The 16,600-nt window shown below is 38.5% G+C and overlaps 1 protein-coding gene across 1 annotated transcript in view; it reads right to left on the bottom strand.

The window, feature by feature from the left end:
* ADAMTS12 (ADAM metallopeptidase with thrombospondin type 1 motif 12) overlaps window positions 1-16,600 on the bottom strand; it is a 187,078-nt gene that overhangs the window by 11,493 nt on the left and 158,985 nt on the right. Inside the window, exons 18-19 of the mRNA XM_042875418.1 lie at window positions 11,169-11,379; window positions 7,392-8,531 (exon numbers count right to left, since the gene is read on the bottom strand). Of these exons, the coding sequence (XP_042731352.1) occupies window positions 7,392-8,531; window positions 11,169-11,379 (1,351 nt within the window). The remainder of the gene's footprint in view (window positions 1-7,391; window positions 8,532-11,168; window positions 11,380-16,600) is intronic.

Genomic DNA, 16,600 nt, shown 5'->3' with positions numbered 1-16,600 from the left:
ATGTTTGTACAGGTGCTCAAAAGAAGGCTTCAAATTTACCCAAGACTTACTTAAAATGTACCTAATTCTTATTTAAAAATACTTTGCATTTTTTATATTAGGAAAATACCGATTCTGGCTTATACTACTCACTGCTTTTCCCTGGCAATCTTCTGCTTTCTAACGCTTTATAAAGCTATAGCAGATGTTCTACTGTTTCCTTCTCTGACCTTTGGGGGCCTAAGGCAAATTATTATTGCTTCAAATCTCCATCACTTGTACTTCTCTAATCCTACGCAAATAAGATATTCAGTAAATTGAGTACATGATGCTGAAAATCTGAAATAAACTGCATGAGATTCTTGGGAAAACTGCACATGAAAAAGATTTTTAAGAATTCAGAGTGGCTATGTGCTTCCAAAAATCTGGGAGGGTTTCAGCACCCGAGATATGAGAATATCGATCATGACAGCCAGGCTTCAGAGACTGCATGCTCTTCATCAAAAAGTCTTTACATCCTGAAGCAGGAAGAGGTAAAAAGTAACTAGAAATCCTCATTCATCTTTTTCTCCCTTAAAGTGTGAGAGATAGTGAACTATATGCGCAGAGTCAAATTCAACATATGCCAATCAGCCTGTAGTTGGTAGAAGAAACACCACAGATAAGCTTGGATTAAGCCAGAAAAATAACAACTTCTATTGTTGTGGTTTACAGCAAATCTACTTGTCTATCCAAGGAGCAAAGAACTGCCAGAATACTGGTAGTTACTATGAGATTTATCATCTGCATTACAGTAACAGTAGAAAGAGAGCTTAGCAAGAGAGTAATATATTTAGGTATGGTGACATTGAAATATCAAGGCCTTAAAGAGAAGGTATAAAAAAAGCAGGCACGAAGTTCCAGTAAGGACAAATAAACAGAACAAAAATACAAAAGATGTCAGAATATTGAAATGAAAATGAATTGAAAGTAAGGAACAATAAGAAAAGGTTCCATCAAGTTGTACGGAAGAAATACAAACTCTTTGTCCCATGTGAAGTATAATAGCTGACATTCACAGCATTGTAAGAAATCTCTGGAGATGGCCTTAACCAAGCAGGACCACTTAAAGCTCATTGCCCAAGACCATAGCAGGATGGAAGAAGTTCAAAGGGGACAGGCTTCATTTAAAGTTAATTTTAACTAGAAGACAGCTTGCATCAGAGTAGTAGAAGATTTCTAAAACATTTCAAAATACTAAATTGAAATGTGTTGAGTACCTCAAATTAATTTCATCTGCTCCATGAAACTGAATGCATTGACCTTCTCCTCTCAATATTCATTCAAATGTTCACAAATATTCTTAGAACTGTTGAGAATTATTTTTTAAAAATTGTGGAGGACTGAGAGGGCCCCAGAGGATTACAAAATAATCTTTCTCAAATTATCTTTGGGAAAGGAAAAAGACAGATCTGTGCACTGAAGAACAAATACCCTAACTTCATTTCACAAGATACAAGAGCAAGTATGAAACAATCAAAACCAAAATGGCATAGAGTGGCAAAGATGATAAAGTAATAATGCAGTCAACATGGAGCTATCAAGAAAAAATGGGGTATCTGGTTTAATGGTAAAAGAGATAGTCGATGTGATACATTTTTTTATATGATTGTTCTTTTAGCAAATGATGGAAATATGATTTAAGTGACATTATTACAGGACTGGTGCACAGCTAACTGAAAAACTGTAATAAAGTGGTCCACAATGATTTTAAGTCAAAATGAAAAGACATTTCAAATATGGCCTTGTAATGCTCTGTCCAGAGCCCAGCTCTTTTCAGAATTTTCATTAACTAACTGAATAATTATGATAGCATGCACTCATAAAATGTGCAGACAACACTTGGTTGGGAGAGTTGGCAGGAACATGGAAAGACCGAATCTGAGTTAAAAAACATTGTGCTGAGCTAAAAAACTGTAATGAAACAGTAAATTGAAATTCAAAAGTTGTTAGTGTGTAACTGAGAACATCAGCTGAGAAGAGAAATACTGCATTGAGAAATCCAAGGCTTACAATGGCCAACAGATGGAATGAATTGAAGTGAAAACAAAACAAAGCGAATGTGATCTTAATGTTCACAGAGAGAGTCATATAACATTGTAATAATTATTTCATTTCATTTGCCAGGTGTCAGCTGGGGCCATAATGAACACCACTGTTGAAGATATATATGGTGAAACTAAAGCAAGTTGAGAGAAAATAAAATCACCACATGCTTAGAAAATACAAGAAAAGTGTAAAAAGAACTGGATGGACTTGAATAGAAAACAGACATCCAAGCCATTGTTGAAAAGGCAATGACCTACCATGGCCACTGCATATTAAAAATAATCTTCATTTTCAATACAGAAAATTTAAGTAAAATGTAAAGAAAATCATTCTTACAGGGGCAATGAATAGTCACTGATAATCAGTGATAGTCGGATCACTGGATCTCTCCTTTAAATACCTGTTTGGAATGCACTGGGCTTTGTAGCACAGCCCTTGCACTGATGCTCTCTTACAGGGTCCTCCACCCAAGCAGACTTAAATGTAGGTCTTTGGGCATGTGCAGGATGAAATGCTTCACTTGTACTGCCTGAATATAGGAAGCTCACGCCATTCCCACCTTGCCATAGGAAGGCAAAGGAGAAGTTCCAGACTGACATCACAGAGTACATGTCCTACAACCAGAAGTCTGTTACACAACACAAGGCTTTGCTGCCACTCAGCAACCCAGACAGACTTAGAATTAGGTAGAGAGAAAACTGATGAGATTCAGGAAGAGCAAACACAGGATCCTGCACCTGGGGAGGAGTAACTGCACGAACCAGTTCAGATTAGGGGCTGACCTGCTGGAATGGAGCTCTGCAGATCAGGACCTGGATGTCCTGGAAGTAACAGATTGGCCATGAGCCAGCAGTATGCCCTTGTGGCCAAGAATGCCAATGGTATCCTGGAGTGCATTAAAAGGAGCGCAGCCAGCAGGTCAAGAGAGGTGATCTTCCCCCTCTACTCTGCCCTGGTGAGGTCACATCTGGAGTACTGTATTCAGGTTTGGGCACCCAGTTCAAGAAAGACAGGGAACTGCTGGAGAGAGTCCAACAGAGGCCACAGAAATGATGAGGAGTCTGGAACATCTTCTTTCTGAGGAAAGGCTGAGAGACCTGGTGCTGTTCATAGTGGAGAAGGCTGAGAAGGGATCTCACAACTATTTAAAAATATCTAAAGTGGGGGAGTGAAGTGTATGGACCAAGCTCTTTTCAGTAGCTCCCAGCAACAGGGGGCAGAAGGCATGAACTGGAACACAAACCTCTTTATTGGGAAGGTGACAGAGCGTAGGAACAGGCTGCCCTGAGAGGTTGTAGAGTATCCTTCTCTGGAGACATGCAATACCGTCCTGGATTCTTTTCTGTGCAATGTACACCGGGGAACTTGCTTTAGCAGGGTTTGAACTAGATTATCTCCAGAAGTTCCTTCCAACCTCTGCCATTCTGACGTTCTGTGAATCGCCAACCTGACAGAGGAAGAGACTGATCCACAGGCTGCATCAGACAGAGGGCATCAACAGGATCTTCCTGGTCTACCTGGGCTATAACTCCACTGCTATGGACACACTGACTCATCTCTTGCTGATCTTTTTAGCCATGTGTTTCTCTATGAATTTGCAACATTCCAGGTAGGCCAGAGAGCAAACAGACCTTTTAAGAACCTCTTCCATCATCAATGAGACATAGTGGAGGAACATGGGAGAAGGCAGAGTTACACAGTTTTTGCCTCTGTTTTTACCAACAAGTCCCCTTCCATACTACCCAAGTCACAGAATCCAAAGGCAAGGACTCGGAGAATGAAGAACTGCCCACTGTAAAAGAAGACAAGCTGTGAGACCATCTAAGGCATACATGTCCAACCCACTAGTTTCATGTTTTTGCTATTTTTTTTTCTATATTTCAATTTTTTTTTAAGATGTTGTGTTACTTATATACATTAACTGAACCATATATTTTATATGCAAACCAGAAAATCCCTCTTCAATTAACACAACCAGGCAAGACAAAAAGAACCCATAAGAAACCCAAGTGTGCACAAGTCCATGGGAATTCCTGATGAGATGCATCTGAGAGTCTTGAGGGAACCAGCAGATTAAGTTACCAAGCCACTATGCATCACAGTTGGGTGAAGATCCCACTGACTGGAAAAGGGGTAATATTAGCACTTATTATTAAAAACAGAAAAAGGAAGAACTGAAAAATGACAGGTCACTCAGTTTCATGTCTGCTTCTGGCAAGATCATGGAACAGAACCTCCAAGGAACTATGCTAAAGCACACAGAAAACAGAGAGCGGAACAGACAACAAAGCTTCACTAAGGATAAATTCTGCTGACAAACTCGGTGGTCTTTTGAGACATGGTGACAGCATTGGTAGATGGGGGAAGAATCCACCTATCTGGACTTAGGACAAGCATTTGACACTGTCCTGCAAAACACCCTTGGTTGGGGAGACATTTGGAGAGACACTGATTTGAAAGATGGAACACTTGGTAGATAAGGAACTGGTTGGAAGGTTGCACTCAATGAGTTGCAGCAACAGCTCAGGGCGGAGACCAGTGAAGAGGGGACAGAACAGGCATTGCCGTTATTTTATGTCTTTGTTAGCTGCGTGGACAATGGAATTGGATGCAGCACCAAGTGTAGCCATACAGAGGGACCTGAACAGGCATAAGAGATGGGCCCATGCAAACCTCATGAAATTCAACCATGCCAAGTGCATGGTCCTGCGCTCAGGTCAGAGTAATCTCAAACAAGAATATAAACCAGGCAATTAGTGGATTGAGAGCAGTTCTGTAGAGAAAAACTTAGGGGTATCAGTGGATGGAAAGCTGAATATGAGCTGTTAGTGTATCCTGACAATCCAGAAACCCAACTGTATCCTGGAATGCATCAAAATAATTGTGACCAAGTGAGGGAGATGACTGTTCCCTCTCCATGTGGATTCTCATGAGACACCACTCTACAAGGCTCCATCTGGAGTACTGTATCCAGGCCTGGGGCCCATCAGCACAGCAGCTCTTGGAGCAGGACCAGAGGAGGGCAATATGGATAATTAAAGGGCTGGAGAACCTCTCCTGTGAAGAGTGGCTGAGAGAGGTGGGGCTGTTCAGCCTGGAGAAGAAAAAGACCTGGAGAAACATTATAGCAGCCTTCCATCATTGAAAAAAGGCCTACATGAAAGCTGGAGAGGGGCTATCAGGGAATGCAGTGATTAGAAACAGCCTAAACAAAACAAGACAAAACAACCATCCAAAGAAAAAGATTTAGCTTAGATAGAAAGTCCTCATTGTGAATGTAGTGAGGTTCTGGAACAGGCTGCATAGAGAAGTTGTGCATATCTTATTCTTGGAAGTGTTCTAGATGGGGCTTTGTGCAGCTGGATTGAAATTTGATGGTTTTTAAAGTCCATTCCAACTGAAACCATTCTATGATTCTATGCTCAGTTCAAGGAGGTTTCCAGTTCTGAATTAAAAATGTAAAATGTAAATAGACTTCTTGCTATGGTTGCCCCTTTATCAGCTCTGACCTCAGAGTAACTACTGTCCCAGAATATAGCAAAGTAACTGCACAGAAACTTGTAAAAAAGCATAGTGCTGGGTATTTGTAAAGGAAGGTATGAAAGATTGTGAACACTTTTGAGAAGCCATAAAAAACGTAACAACTTATATTGCTCCTTCAGAGAAAATGTAACTTACTCAGGTATTATAACCCCTCAGTAATGATCAGAAATATCCAGACTGGGAAGCTCAGTTCTCCAGTGGATCTGTTTTGCACACAGGAGGGTGACACTCACAAAGTTACTCTTTTAAAAGCTTTTGTACCTAAAAAGCTAAGATCTGGGACAAGCTGACACCTTTCAGAACAAGTCTACAAGTCTGAACCTTTCAGTTGTGTTACACTTCAAAAGAGTTTCCAGTTTTCTGTGAACCGTATTTCTTTTTTTACTCAGAATGACAGAGCTTTCCTAAGTACTACAGGATGCTAAAACTTATTTCGCTTCAACCTCCTTTAAGCACAGCCACTAACGCAGATAAAAACTGATACTTTCTCCATTCAAGACATACTTAACACTGTAATTATCAGCTACTATATCCAAAGGTACAGTAATGACCCAACCACAGGCCCAACAACTTTAACTTCAATGTGAACCAGACAAAACACTTCCTCTTTACTGCTGCTACAACCCAGTTCCAGTTTACAATTACCTAAACTTCAAAGAACAGTGCAACTTCTCTCCATGAACATACTGGTTTAAATATAGACAAACATTCTCATCTTAACTTTGTATATTCAAACTGGTTTTACCAGGCCAAATGCTGCTCTGAGTTAGAAGGTATTTGCTTAAAGGTGAATACAAATATTGATAGTGGTATGAGATAGGAACGCATCACATAAATCTGTTAATAGCCAACTAAAGATATGTTTATTAATCATGATACATATGTGCTTTATTTAGAAACAAAGCTAGCTTAGTACGTTATAAGGGTAATGTAGATAAGTTAGGAAATACAACTTAGATAGAAATAATGTATATACGTTATAGTTACAATACAGTAGCACATGTAGAGCTAACTTGGATTATTTAATAGGTTTGTAAATATCTGAGGTGTGGAAGGCAGAATGGCGAGGCCGGACTCTTTTCAGTGGTGAGTGGAGACAGGACAAGGGAAAAGGAAACTGCAGCATAGGAAGTTCCGCACAAATGTGTGCAAGAACTTCTTTACAGTGAGGTGACGGAGCACTGGAACAGGCTGCCCAGGGAGGTGGTGGAGTCTCCTTCTCTGGAGATGTTCCAGACCTGCCTGGATGCCGACCTGTGCGACCTGCTGTAGGGAACCTGCTTTGGCAGGGGGGTTGGACTCGATGATCTCTGGAGGTCCCTTCCAACCCCTACAATTCTGTGATTCTGTGATTCTGTAATTATTTCGAGCACATTTATTGGGTGTCTCTAGGATTCATCTTACAGCCTATCCTTTTCCTGTGCTCTCAAGCAGAGCTCTTGAGGTCTCAAGGCTGTTGTCAAACTAAATGTCATGTTCCTGGAAAAGCTGCACAGAGCTGTGCAGAATCCATACAGACAAATATGTTTCATTTAAGCATTCTAACATCACATATCCTAAGTTCTGTTACCCATTTTTTGTTATAAAAAGTTTTTAATTTGAATTTATGATACTCATGTCGGATAAAAATTTAATTTTTTTAAATTAAAATTTTTAAATTAAAAAATCATTTTTTTTAAATTTTTTTAAAATTAAATTTTTAAAATTAAAAATTTATTTCCCCAGCAGTGGTTCAGAGAACTGACACACTTTTCACTGTTTATGAACTAAAAGTAACATACCTCACTCCAGTTCCCTACTATCCAGTAGGCATCACCACGCAAACTGTTGGATATTGTTAGGAGGCTACTTTCTGTGACACTCATCACAATCCTCTCAGATGTTTCCATGTGGTTCTTGAGAGCATGCTTGTTTACTAACAATTGCGTGCTGGAGGTTACGATGTCAGGGAGCTTCATTTCTGTTCTGCTGTCAGCTCGTCCTCTCCATACTTTACCAAATGTGGTGGGCACTACTGTAACAGATGCTTCTTGGGTAGTTACTTCTCTGATGGGCACATCAACTTGCAGACTGATAGTGCTTGCTGTTGTCAATCCTTGTGCTGCTCTACCATCAGGAAAGGGCATAGAAGGTTCTTGGGGATGAGATAAGGGGGGGAGATGAGAAGTCACATCCCCATTTTGAAGGACGGGAGAGTTGGTATCTAGCATTGTGCTCCTGGTTCTGATTTCCAGATTGTGTTCTGTGCTATGAAGGAAATCAGTTGGTTTCTCACTGCCTTCTGTTGACCCATCAACATCATCAGATTCTTCAGTTAAGTAATCATAGCTGGAAGTTATTTCTGGACTATTTGTAAAAGAAGAGACAGGAGTGTCTTCACTGTTTTGCAACTCATCCCCTACAGTAGAAACTGTCTCACTTTTAGAAACCTTTTCAGCATGCTTTATAATTTCAGTACTTAAGCTACTAGGAAAAGGCCATGAAGTAGTATTTTGATGAAAACTATTTTCAGTAGAAAAAACAGGATAATTGTAAATATCACTTGATCCAGCAAACTTATTTTGTAATGTTACGTTGGTGGTTTCTTCTTTTTGTGGGATTTTATCTAAACCAGAGGATGTAGGCGAGGGAGTTACAGTTTCAGGCTTGGGAATTCTTGTTGTTGCATGGAACCTTGGGCTTGGAACAGGAATGGGTATTCTGCGAGGTGGGCTCCACTTGGGATTCATAGTTTTTCGGATTATGATCTTTCCTCTTCTAGGTACCTGTGGGGGTATCAAGAATCTTCTAGCAGAAGGACATTGCTGGAGACCACACAGGGCTTTAGAGTTTGGTCTTTTGGAACTATCACATGGCTCGTGATTATTTTTGGCACAGGTGACACTGCGAGTCCTTATCCCACCACCACAAGTAACTGTGCACTGCAAAAGAAGAAGAATGAATGTAATTCATCATTCTGCTGCACATGTCAATAAAAATAAGTGTCCAATTGCAGCAGTTTAAGTAAAGAAGGATCTTTATCAATAGTGAAAAACTTTTTTTTCCCCTATGGAACAAGCATCCCATTCTGTGATTTTCTTCTATCATGGAGCATTTTTAAAGTTCTTGGAAGAGTAAATGTCAACTTGAGTAAACATCACTGATAAAAGACTACATGATAAAGACAAAATATGGAAGTAATATGTCAGAATCTGATTTCTGCAGTGAAACAATCACAAAAATTGTTTAGCCAATATCTGTACAATTGAAAGTATAAAAAATAGACTTGAAAGCTGTCATTAAAATATTATTAAAATATATATTGCTTACTACTGGCTGTTCACAATGCCAAAGACTTGCTTTGATGATAGCTCATAGATCCTTGTTAACCTTGCAAAATGGATCTTTCATTCAGTTTTAGTGCACTTGCTGCCAGGATTGCAAGCATTTCCCTTCTAAATTATGGACTTCTAACCCATGTGTCTTTTATCTAAATGGGAGCACTTTCATATACAAAGGATGCTAGAAGCTAAGGATACCCAGTTTTTCCTCTGATGTTATGTCCTGTTATGATGTTATGTTAGGTACAACAGTGGGTTAGTTTAGCAGGTGTTTGAGGATATAAGGCTGATTGACTTGTTTGCTGGAGATGTTACATATAACCTGGTGAAGGATGTCCCCTTAAGATCTGAGGGAACCCTACCAACTCATTTAGCTGGTTTAAAATAGATACTCAACACAAACACTCCTATTGCTAGCACTTTAAAACCCTTGAGACACACAATCCTTCTCAGGGTGCAGTAGAACACACATGAATTGATGTTCCTGGTGCTTCCCGTGTTGCTAATGCCTCTAAAATAACATCAGGTCTGCAGCATTAGCACAGTAACCTCAGAGCAGGAAGGTTAATTAGTTACTCTGTCTGTCCTCCTCCTTGCATTTCTGGCAAAATAGTGTATTTACTGTACTTAGAACTATGCAAGTTTGTATCAACTGCAATTTCACCTCTGAAGTTACTGACTTTGGTAGTAATGTGCTTTGCTTACTAAGAAAGACAGTAACTGCTGGCATTTGGTAGCAGCTTCCACAGAAATGCAACACAGCTTGTCAGACTGTGCCATGTGGCTGACTTGGATTAGCATTTGTGAATTAGAAGGAATATCTAACCTCGCTAACTTCTTGGGGAAAAATTATCTCCCCTAGAATTAGCTTTGAAAGCTTCTGCTTTAGATTACAGATGTAGTACAAAAGAGATTTCAGAATATCTGTAACACTTCATCTTCATTATCTGCCCAATTAGGTATTTTCATTTTCTAATGTATAGAATGGTCTTTTAACAACCAGATAAACTAGGAGAAAAAGGAAGTTTTCTCTTTCACACATCTATCACCTAAGGTTTTTTTTCCATTTACTAATATCTGGACATTGCTACCATTTCTGCTGGAGAAAGTCTGACCTATGCTCTCACTCCAATTTATTGAAGTGAAGAAATTTATTTTTGTTAGAAACATGCAAATAAAAACCAATGACAAGTGAGCAACTGCTGTATTCAATAGCAGCATGATATTTTTGTAAGTAAATTGCCATTCTGTATAAGTAGGCCATATACTCACAAGTGTATTTTTGTTCCACAGGTAGTTAAAAAATGATGGCCACCCAATTTACAAAACAATCAACATTTAGTGATGATGGCTTGTGAGCAGTATAAATTGTATTAGTACTGTCACAAAATTCAACCAGTTCATTATCTGTATCTACTATCAAGCTCATTTGTTAGTTCCTTAAAAAAAAAAAAAAGAAAAAAAAAAAGAAAAAAAAAAAAGGAAATCAAATTAGGAAAAGGAAAAATTTTTTAAAAAGAATTCTTGAAAGTTTGCAAAAATACAGTGATTTTTAATTTTATGGACACCTAAAGGGGAAAAGATTTGTTGAGCATGTATTTTTTTTTATTATCAGATCAACTTTAGCTGAGTGTATGTGACAATATTGCACGGTTGTGAGGTGAGCTATAAGCAAATTTCAATGTAACAGAACTGATTAGAGTAAAGCAATTTAAAAATTTTACACGATTGAAAACCTACTTCTCCCCCCTACGAAGTGTCCCTGTGCATTTTTAGTTTTCATGGAGAAGCAGACTGCTCAATATCCCGTGGTCCCATAACTCTCATCAACTTCAATGGAAAGCTTAGGTGTGAAGCACCTGCAGATACCAACACTATAATCTGAAGAATGCTAAGAAGCATGAGATCTCTCCATGGATTAATTACGAAAAAGCACGACAAATGAGTATTCCATATTAATAGTAACTTATATTGCAGAATAAGTTCCAGTATATTTAAACAATTTTACTATATTGCAGTCATTAATTTGATGACCTCACATTCTGCAGGTCATCAGCTGCCAGTGAATTAGCTGCACAATATACTGAATTATCACAGCAAAAATGCTCATTGGTCTTTTTTTGTTAAGTATGATAGATCACTTCAGAAAAAAAGAAAATAAAAAAAAAGCTCAAGCAAAAAAAAAACCAGAAAAAATAAAAAAGCAAACTTTTAATGTCACAGCTGACACAAACTTACCTCAGTCCAGTTGCTCACTGTCCAGTCGGATGGGCACAAGACATCTCTGTTGCATGACAAATGGGTCTTTGGTTTAAGCAGGTGCTGGCATTCTGTGACAGCCAATGCCTGCTCATCAGATCCCACTGTTTGGATGCAAAGTACAGTTCGCTTCTTCTGTCCTGTCGGGCCACATGTTGTTGAACATTTCTGCCATTCACCTGCCCACCATCTGACAAACAGAAATGTAAGAAACATTGCAACAATAACCCATCACTAGTGTATTAAGGATAGCCTTTCACACCCAGATTCCAGTAACTGCTGGGCAGCTCAGCAATCTTTTTTATATTAATATCTGCTTATTGTTACCTTAATACAGAAAGAATTAACTAATTAGAATTTGTACTTTGTTCCTTCAAAATGGAAAAATCAGCCCCTTATATTTGCCTCTCCTGATCACAGATGGTCTTCCAGAGCAAACTGTACAATCCTTCACTAAGTGAAAGATAAATGTTTTCTCTAGTGCAATGTTTTCCAAGTAATTTGGTTTAGTTTACCATAGGCAAGAAAATAGCTCCAAGCTGCAGTATAAGAAATCCAGCCCAGTTGTGAACTCCTAAGTCAAAAAATGCTCCAAGGTACTATTGCTTCTTGTTCCTGAGTTTTAAAGCAGGTCATGATGACAAAGCTTTACACGCACAACAAAAAAAAAACCACCAAACCAACCAAAGCAAAAAACACCAAAAAACATAATGTATGTACTTAGAAAATGACTTTCTGTCTAGAAAAAATTGTTTTTGAATTAAAACCAACATTACAATTCTGCACTTTTTTTTTTCTTTTTTAGCTAAATGAACTTTGAGCAAACTAATTCCATACTAATGAAAACATCGCAGTTCCACAGCAGGTTTATTAACTGTTTGTAGCATTCATCTGGCTCAGTCACAATTTCCAATCTCAATGCATTTCTGGCTTCTTTTGTTTGCCAACAAGCCCTTTTCTCCCCTTCCTCCATAGTTTCCATTTTCCTTGATAAATTTATTCTTCAATTGCAAAATAAACAAACAAACAAACGTCACTGATTTGGAAGGCAGTGATAAGCATAATCATTAAGAAAAAAAATATAAGGACTCAGAGCAATCAAGCCAAGCACACAGCTCTCTTTTGCAATCTTCTAGTTTACTCTGGGGAGCCTACACCTTCCTTCTTCTCTTCAGTTATGAAAACATATTTCGTTTCCTTTTAAATTACACTGTGAGCCCTCTGAAGCACAGATTGTTTTCCAAAATGCTATGGAATGATAGCCCACTGCCATAAACCTGTGTGAGCCCTCTGGATACTGCTATAATAAAAAGAGCACGTTATTTATCCTAGTCTCTTGCCTTTTTTTAGAGTGCCTCTTTCTATTTTGGGCTTCTGCAAATAACCAAGGAAAAATAATCAGTTAAAAAGAAAAAAACAAGTACACCTCAGATGAATGTGGCAATAAAGGAGATAAAAATATGTTATTGTAACCTGAACCAAGTAATTTCAGGGCTGTTTTCATCTCTTGCATCTTCCTTCCAATTCTCTTTATCATCTTAGGTGTCTTGTAAATAGTGCCTCCAAAAATGCAATCTCAAGTATGCAAATTGCCCCATTAATTTTAATGGCACCAGATCAGATATTTCTAGTTACAGAGTTGGCTCCCTCCATAATTTTCACATGGCTCTGAGTAAGAGGCCAGCAGTTTGCAGGTTTGAGTACTGAACTCTAAATAATGAATTATCACTTCGCTACAAAATCTACCTTGACAAGTAGCAGTCGTGCACTGGTAACAAGCTAATGCACATGAAACATTTTTCTAAATAAGTCATGAAATTAAAAAAGTTTTCTGAAGCTAATAAAATCCAGAATCAAGACTATCTTATTCCACCTTCATGCCAATCTTCATCTACATTTAGTCATGTAACTTTTTCTATTGAGTATTTCCTCATTCAACACGGGTAATAGACTGTACTGATGAGATAATTTTCACTACACACTATCCCAACATTTATTTTTTTTTACTGAAAGCTTATTCTCATCAGTAAGTGGAGTTCTCAGGGGTGTATAATTCTTACTTTGATTCTACTTCATATACATACGTCATAAACACCCTATCATGAGGACTTCTGAACTTCAGAGTTTCAGCGGATGTGGAAGAAAGGCAAATTAAGGAGGGTGGAACATTAACATCCACTCATCTGTTCTGTTACAGGATAACTCAAAGCAAGTCCTGGGCCACGGAGTAGTAGCACCCAAGTGACAAGACACCAGTCCTGTAGGAGCTTCTACTGTCTCCACATTGCAGAGACATGACTGAAATTGGAGACAACTGTTGAACATGTAGAACTGACGCAGTGCCCACATAAACAACTTCTAAATTGAGATGGCCATGCTGACAGACTTTCCAGCTTTGAGTTGGACAATGAAGGGCACTCCCAGACAGACTTAGCTTTAGGCATGTTATAAAGAAGGATTTTTTTAAAAATCACATTAAAAGATGCTTGGCATAGAAAAGGATGTGGGGAAGAAAACCATATATAGCTGTGCTGATTGTGAAGAGAATCTGAGATGAATTGGCAGAAACTGAAACCTGATGGGCTTTATCTACCCCTTGTCCCTACCTCTGAATGCCATTTCCCATGGCATTCACCATTACAGCAACTGGGAAGTTCTTAAAAATGCGTCTCCTTGTCCCCACAAAGCAACAGGACTGTTTTATCACCATCGGCATGCATGGCACAGCACAGAAAGACTGTTAACTAACAAACTGTAAGATTTAGAGAACTAATCTGAGTGGGAACAAATTTTTCTGGGGCTCTCAAACTACAGAGTATCCACTGTATAGTGAAAATGCAACTTCGGTTGACTTTCAGTTGCAGCTGGAAGCACTCAAGCTTTTCCACAGTCCAACAAGAAGCACCTGACAATGCACCCAAAAAATGAAGGATATGCACATAAGAGGAACTTGAGTCTGTAATAGTTAAAGCAGAGCCCAACAGCTTTTTCTGTCTATGCACAGATGATGCTTACTGAATAAGGTTATAAGTCTTGTTGAGACTTTGTAATCTATGTTTGCTATCTTCATGCCTATAGGGTCGAATATTCAGTCAAACTTAAAGAAAGACACTTCTTGCACTATATGTTTTGTAGAACACCAGGCACAGCAGATACTAACAGGGCACTGATTTTTGGTCTGTTTATAATAATAAGAACAGGATGTTTTGTTCTTATTGTGTTGCTTAACTGTTCTGAAAGAGGACAATACAGTAACAACAGATAAATCTGGACCCTGCAGGAGATCCCAAATACTTCATCAAAATCTATTTACCTTTCCTCTTCTCATACATGTCGTCAAGTTAAATGGTCTTAAGGCAATTATCTTCATGGTGGGAGAAAACATTCTATTCAGAGCTTGAGAAGTTAGAATCTCTCTCTCCAAGTACTGTCTGTCAATTTTTATCATGAATACCTGTGGAGCAAAATCCCTGCCTACCAAAGAATTGTGTGGCAGGAAAACATATTCCGTAGCACATTGTGGAAAACACACAGTCACTCCTGCTAGGCAGAATCACTGAAGTTTCACATGAGCAGCTGTTTTTAACTCTCAACTGTTCAGCCATCTTTATTTTGTTCTTACCCAATACGTGGCACATACTTATTGCAATATTTAAAATACTTGCATTGTTCCAGATTCTTTTAGTAGGAAGTGGGGGAAAAACAAAACAAAACAAAAAAACAAAACAAAACAATAATCACATTAAGACTTGGATTTTACAGAAGCCTGTCATTTAAATAGTTTATAATTAACTTCCTGAAAAGAATTAATAAGATAAAATCTGGTCTGTGCGAGTTACAAGCATTACTATAATGTTATTCTTTGCCTGTAGATACTATTTGATACATTATCTGATGTTGAGTTAGGGTCTAGTAGCTAGTGACACAGCAGCATGTGTATTATCAATAAGATATCTATCACAGGTTAGAGCAGCATTGTGCAAGAGAACATCCTTGTTGTATCACATGGAATGTTCCCACAAAGATACTGATTTGCTCTTGGGAAGCAATGGTATCATCTAGCAGTTCCAGTCCTGTGGCTACAGCACTAACAAAAGTTCCCAGCCATGCCATGTTCAGTTACACTGTCCTCACCTCTAGCACATAATTTAGCCACCTTGTTCTGTAGTAGCTTCACCTGAATTCTCAGTTATGCTATATTGTACTGCGCAGGACGGTCACATCATTCTCTACCATTCAGGTTTTCTTTGGAACCACCTAACTGAACTACCTTGAGAGCCTTCTTGCTTTTCAGACAGAGATGTATAACTCATCTGCCTGGGTTAAGATGGCATGTATGTCATGAAGAAGTAAATACCAGTTAAACCCCATGCTGGGACTACAGCCTGGATCAGAGACCAGATCTACTGAGTGAATGGCCTGAGAAGGGTGAATAAAAACCCACTCTCTCCTGTCAGCTCTTCCAGTGAAAGAGTAAGTAACCACCAACAGAAGCCAGTGAAAACCAGATTCAAAATAAATAAAATCACAGATTCATAGAACAAAATCATTTTGGTTGGAAAAGGCTTCCAAGATCATAAAGTCCAACTATTAAAATGAGTAGGCATTAAAACTGTGGAACTTCTTGCCAAGGAAGTTGTGCAAGAATGAAGTTTTACAGGGTTGCAGTGCCAGTCTAAGATATTACTGTGGAGATATATTTCTCTAGAAATGCCTTGAGTTAAATGCATTTGGAAACTGGAAGCATATTAGAAAGAGAGATGATTTATGCTTGCTTTGCCTGCTCTTCTTTAAGCATGCAGGCATAGGTCTGCTGAAAATCAGAATAGGGGCGTGATCCAGGAGTTCCTTAATCAAACTATTATAGTCATACTTCTGTTAAGATAAAAATAAATAAGTAGATCTAGAAGTATACATTATATAGGTTTTCTGCACTGAAGTTAGCATAATTGTCCATATTTTGCAGTGCTCAGAAATGTAACTGGCCCTTTTGTCTGCAGAGCATGATAAGTTTGAGAAACATGATTCAGATGGGCAATGAACAAGAGCTTTTCTGCCTACTTCACATGCAGTATAATTCCATAATCTGTGTAATGCTGGAAAAATTCTCCTCTCCCACCTTCATGAAGGTCCCTCAATAATGCAACTGCTTTGAACGAATGGGGTAACTTGAGCTCATTTGAAATTTTGGAATAAATATCAAGTGTATACATGTTATAAATACAAAGCATCCACACTCACACTAACAGGTAGGTTTGGCTCTCACGTGGTCAACTAGTTGCTAAGTTTGATCTATTGTCTATTCGTATTTCCTTGCAATCTATGGAGAATTATGAGATGTTCGTGGTTCATACTTTTAAAAGTCATTTATTGAGGTTGTATCTGGAAAGATGTAATTCCCAAAGGAAATA

This window comes from Lagopus leucura, unplaced genomic scaffold, assembly GCF_019238085.1.
Source record: "Lagopus leucura isolate 7727_CA_CO unplaced genomic scaffold, USGS_WTPT01 Super-Scaffold_100014, whole genome shotgun sequence".
Lineage (NCBI taxonomy): Eukaryota > Metazoa > Chordata > Aves > Galliformes > Phasianidae > Lagopus > Lagopus leucura.
Note: the sequence above shows the minus strand (reverse complement) of the source record. Positions and strands in the feature narration are given on the sequence as shown.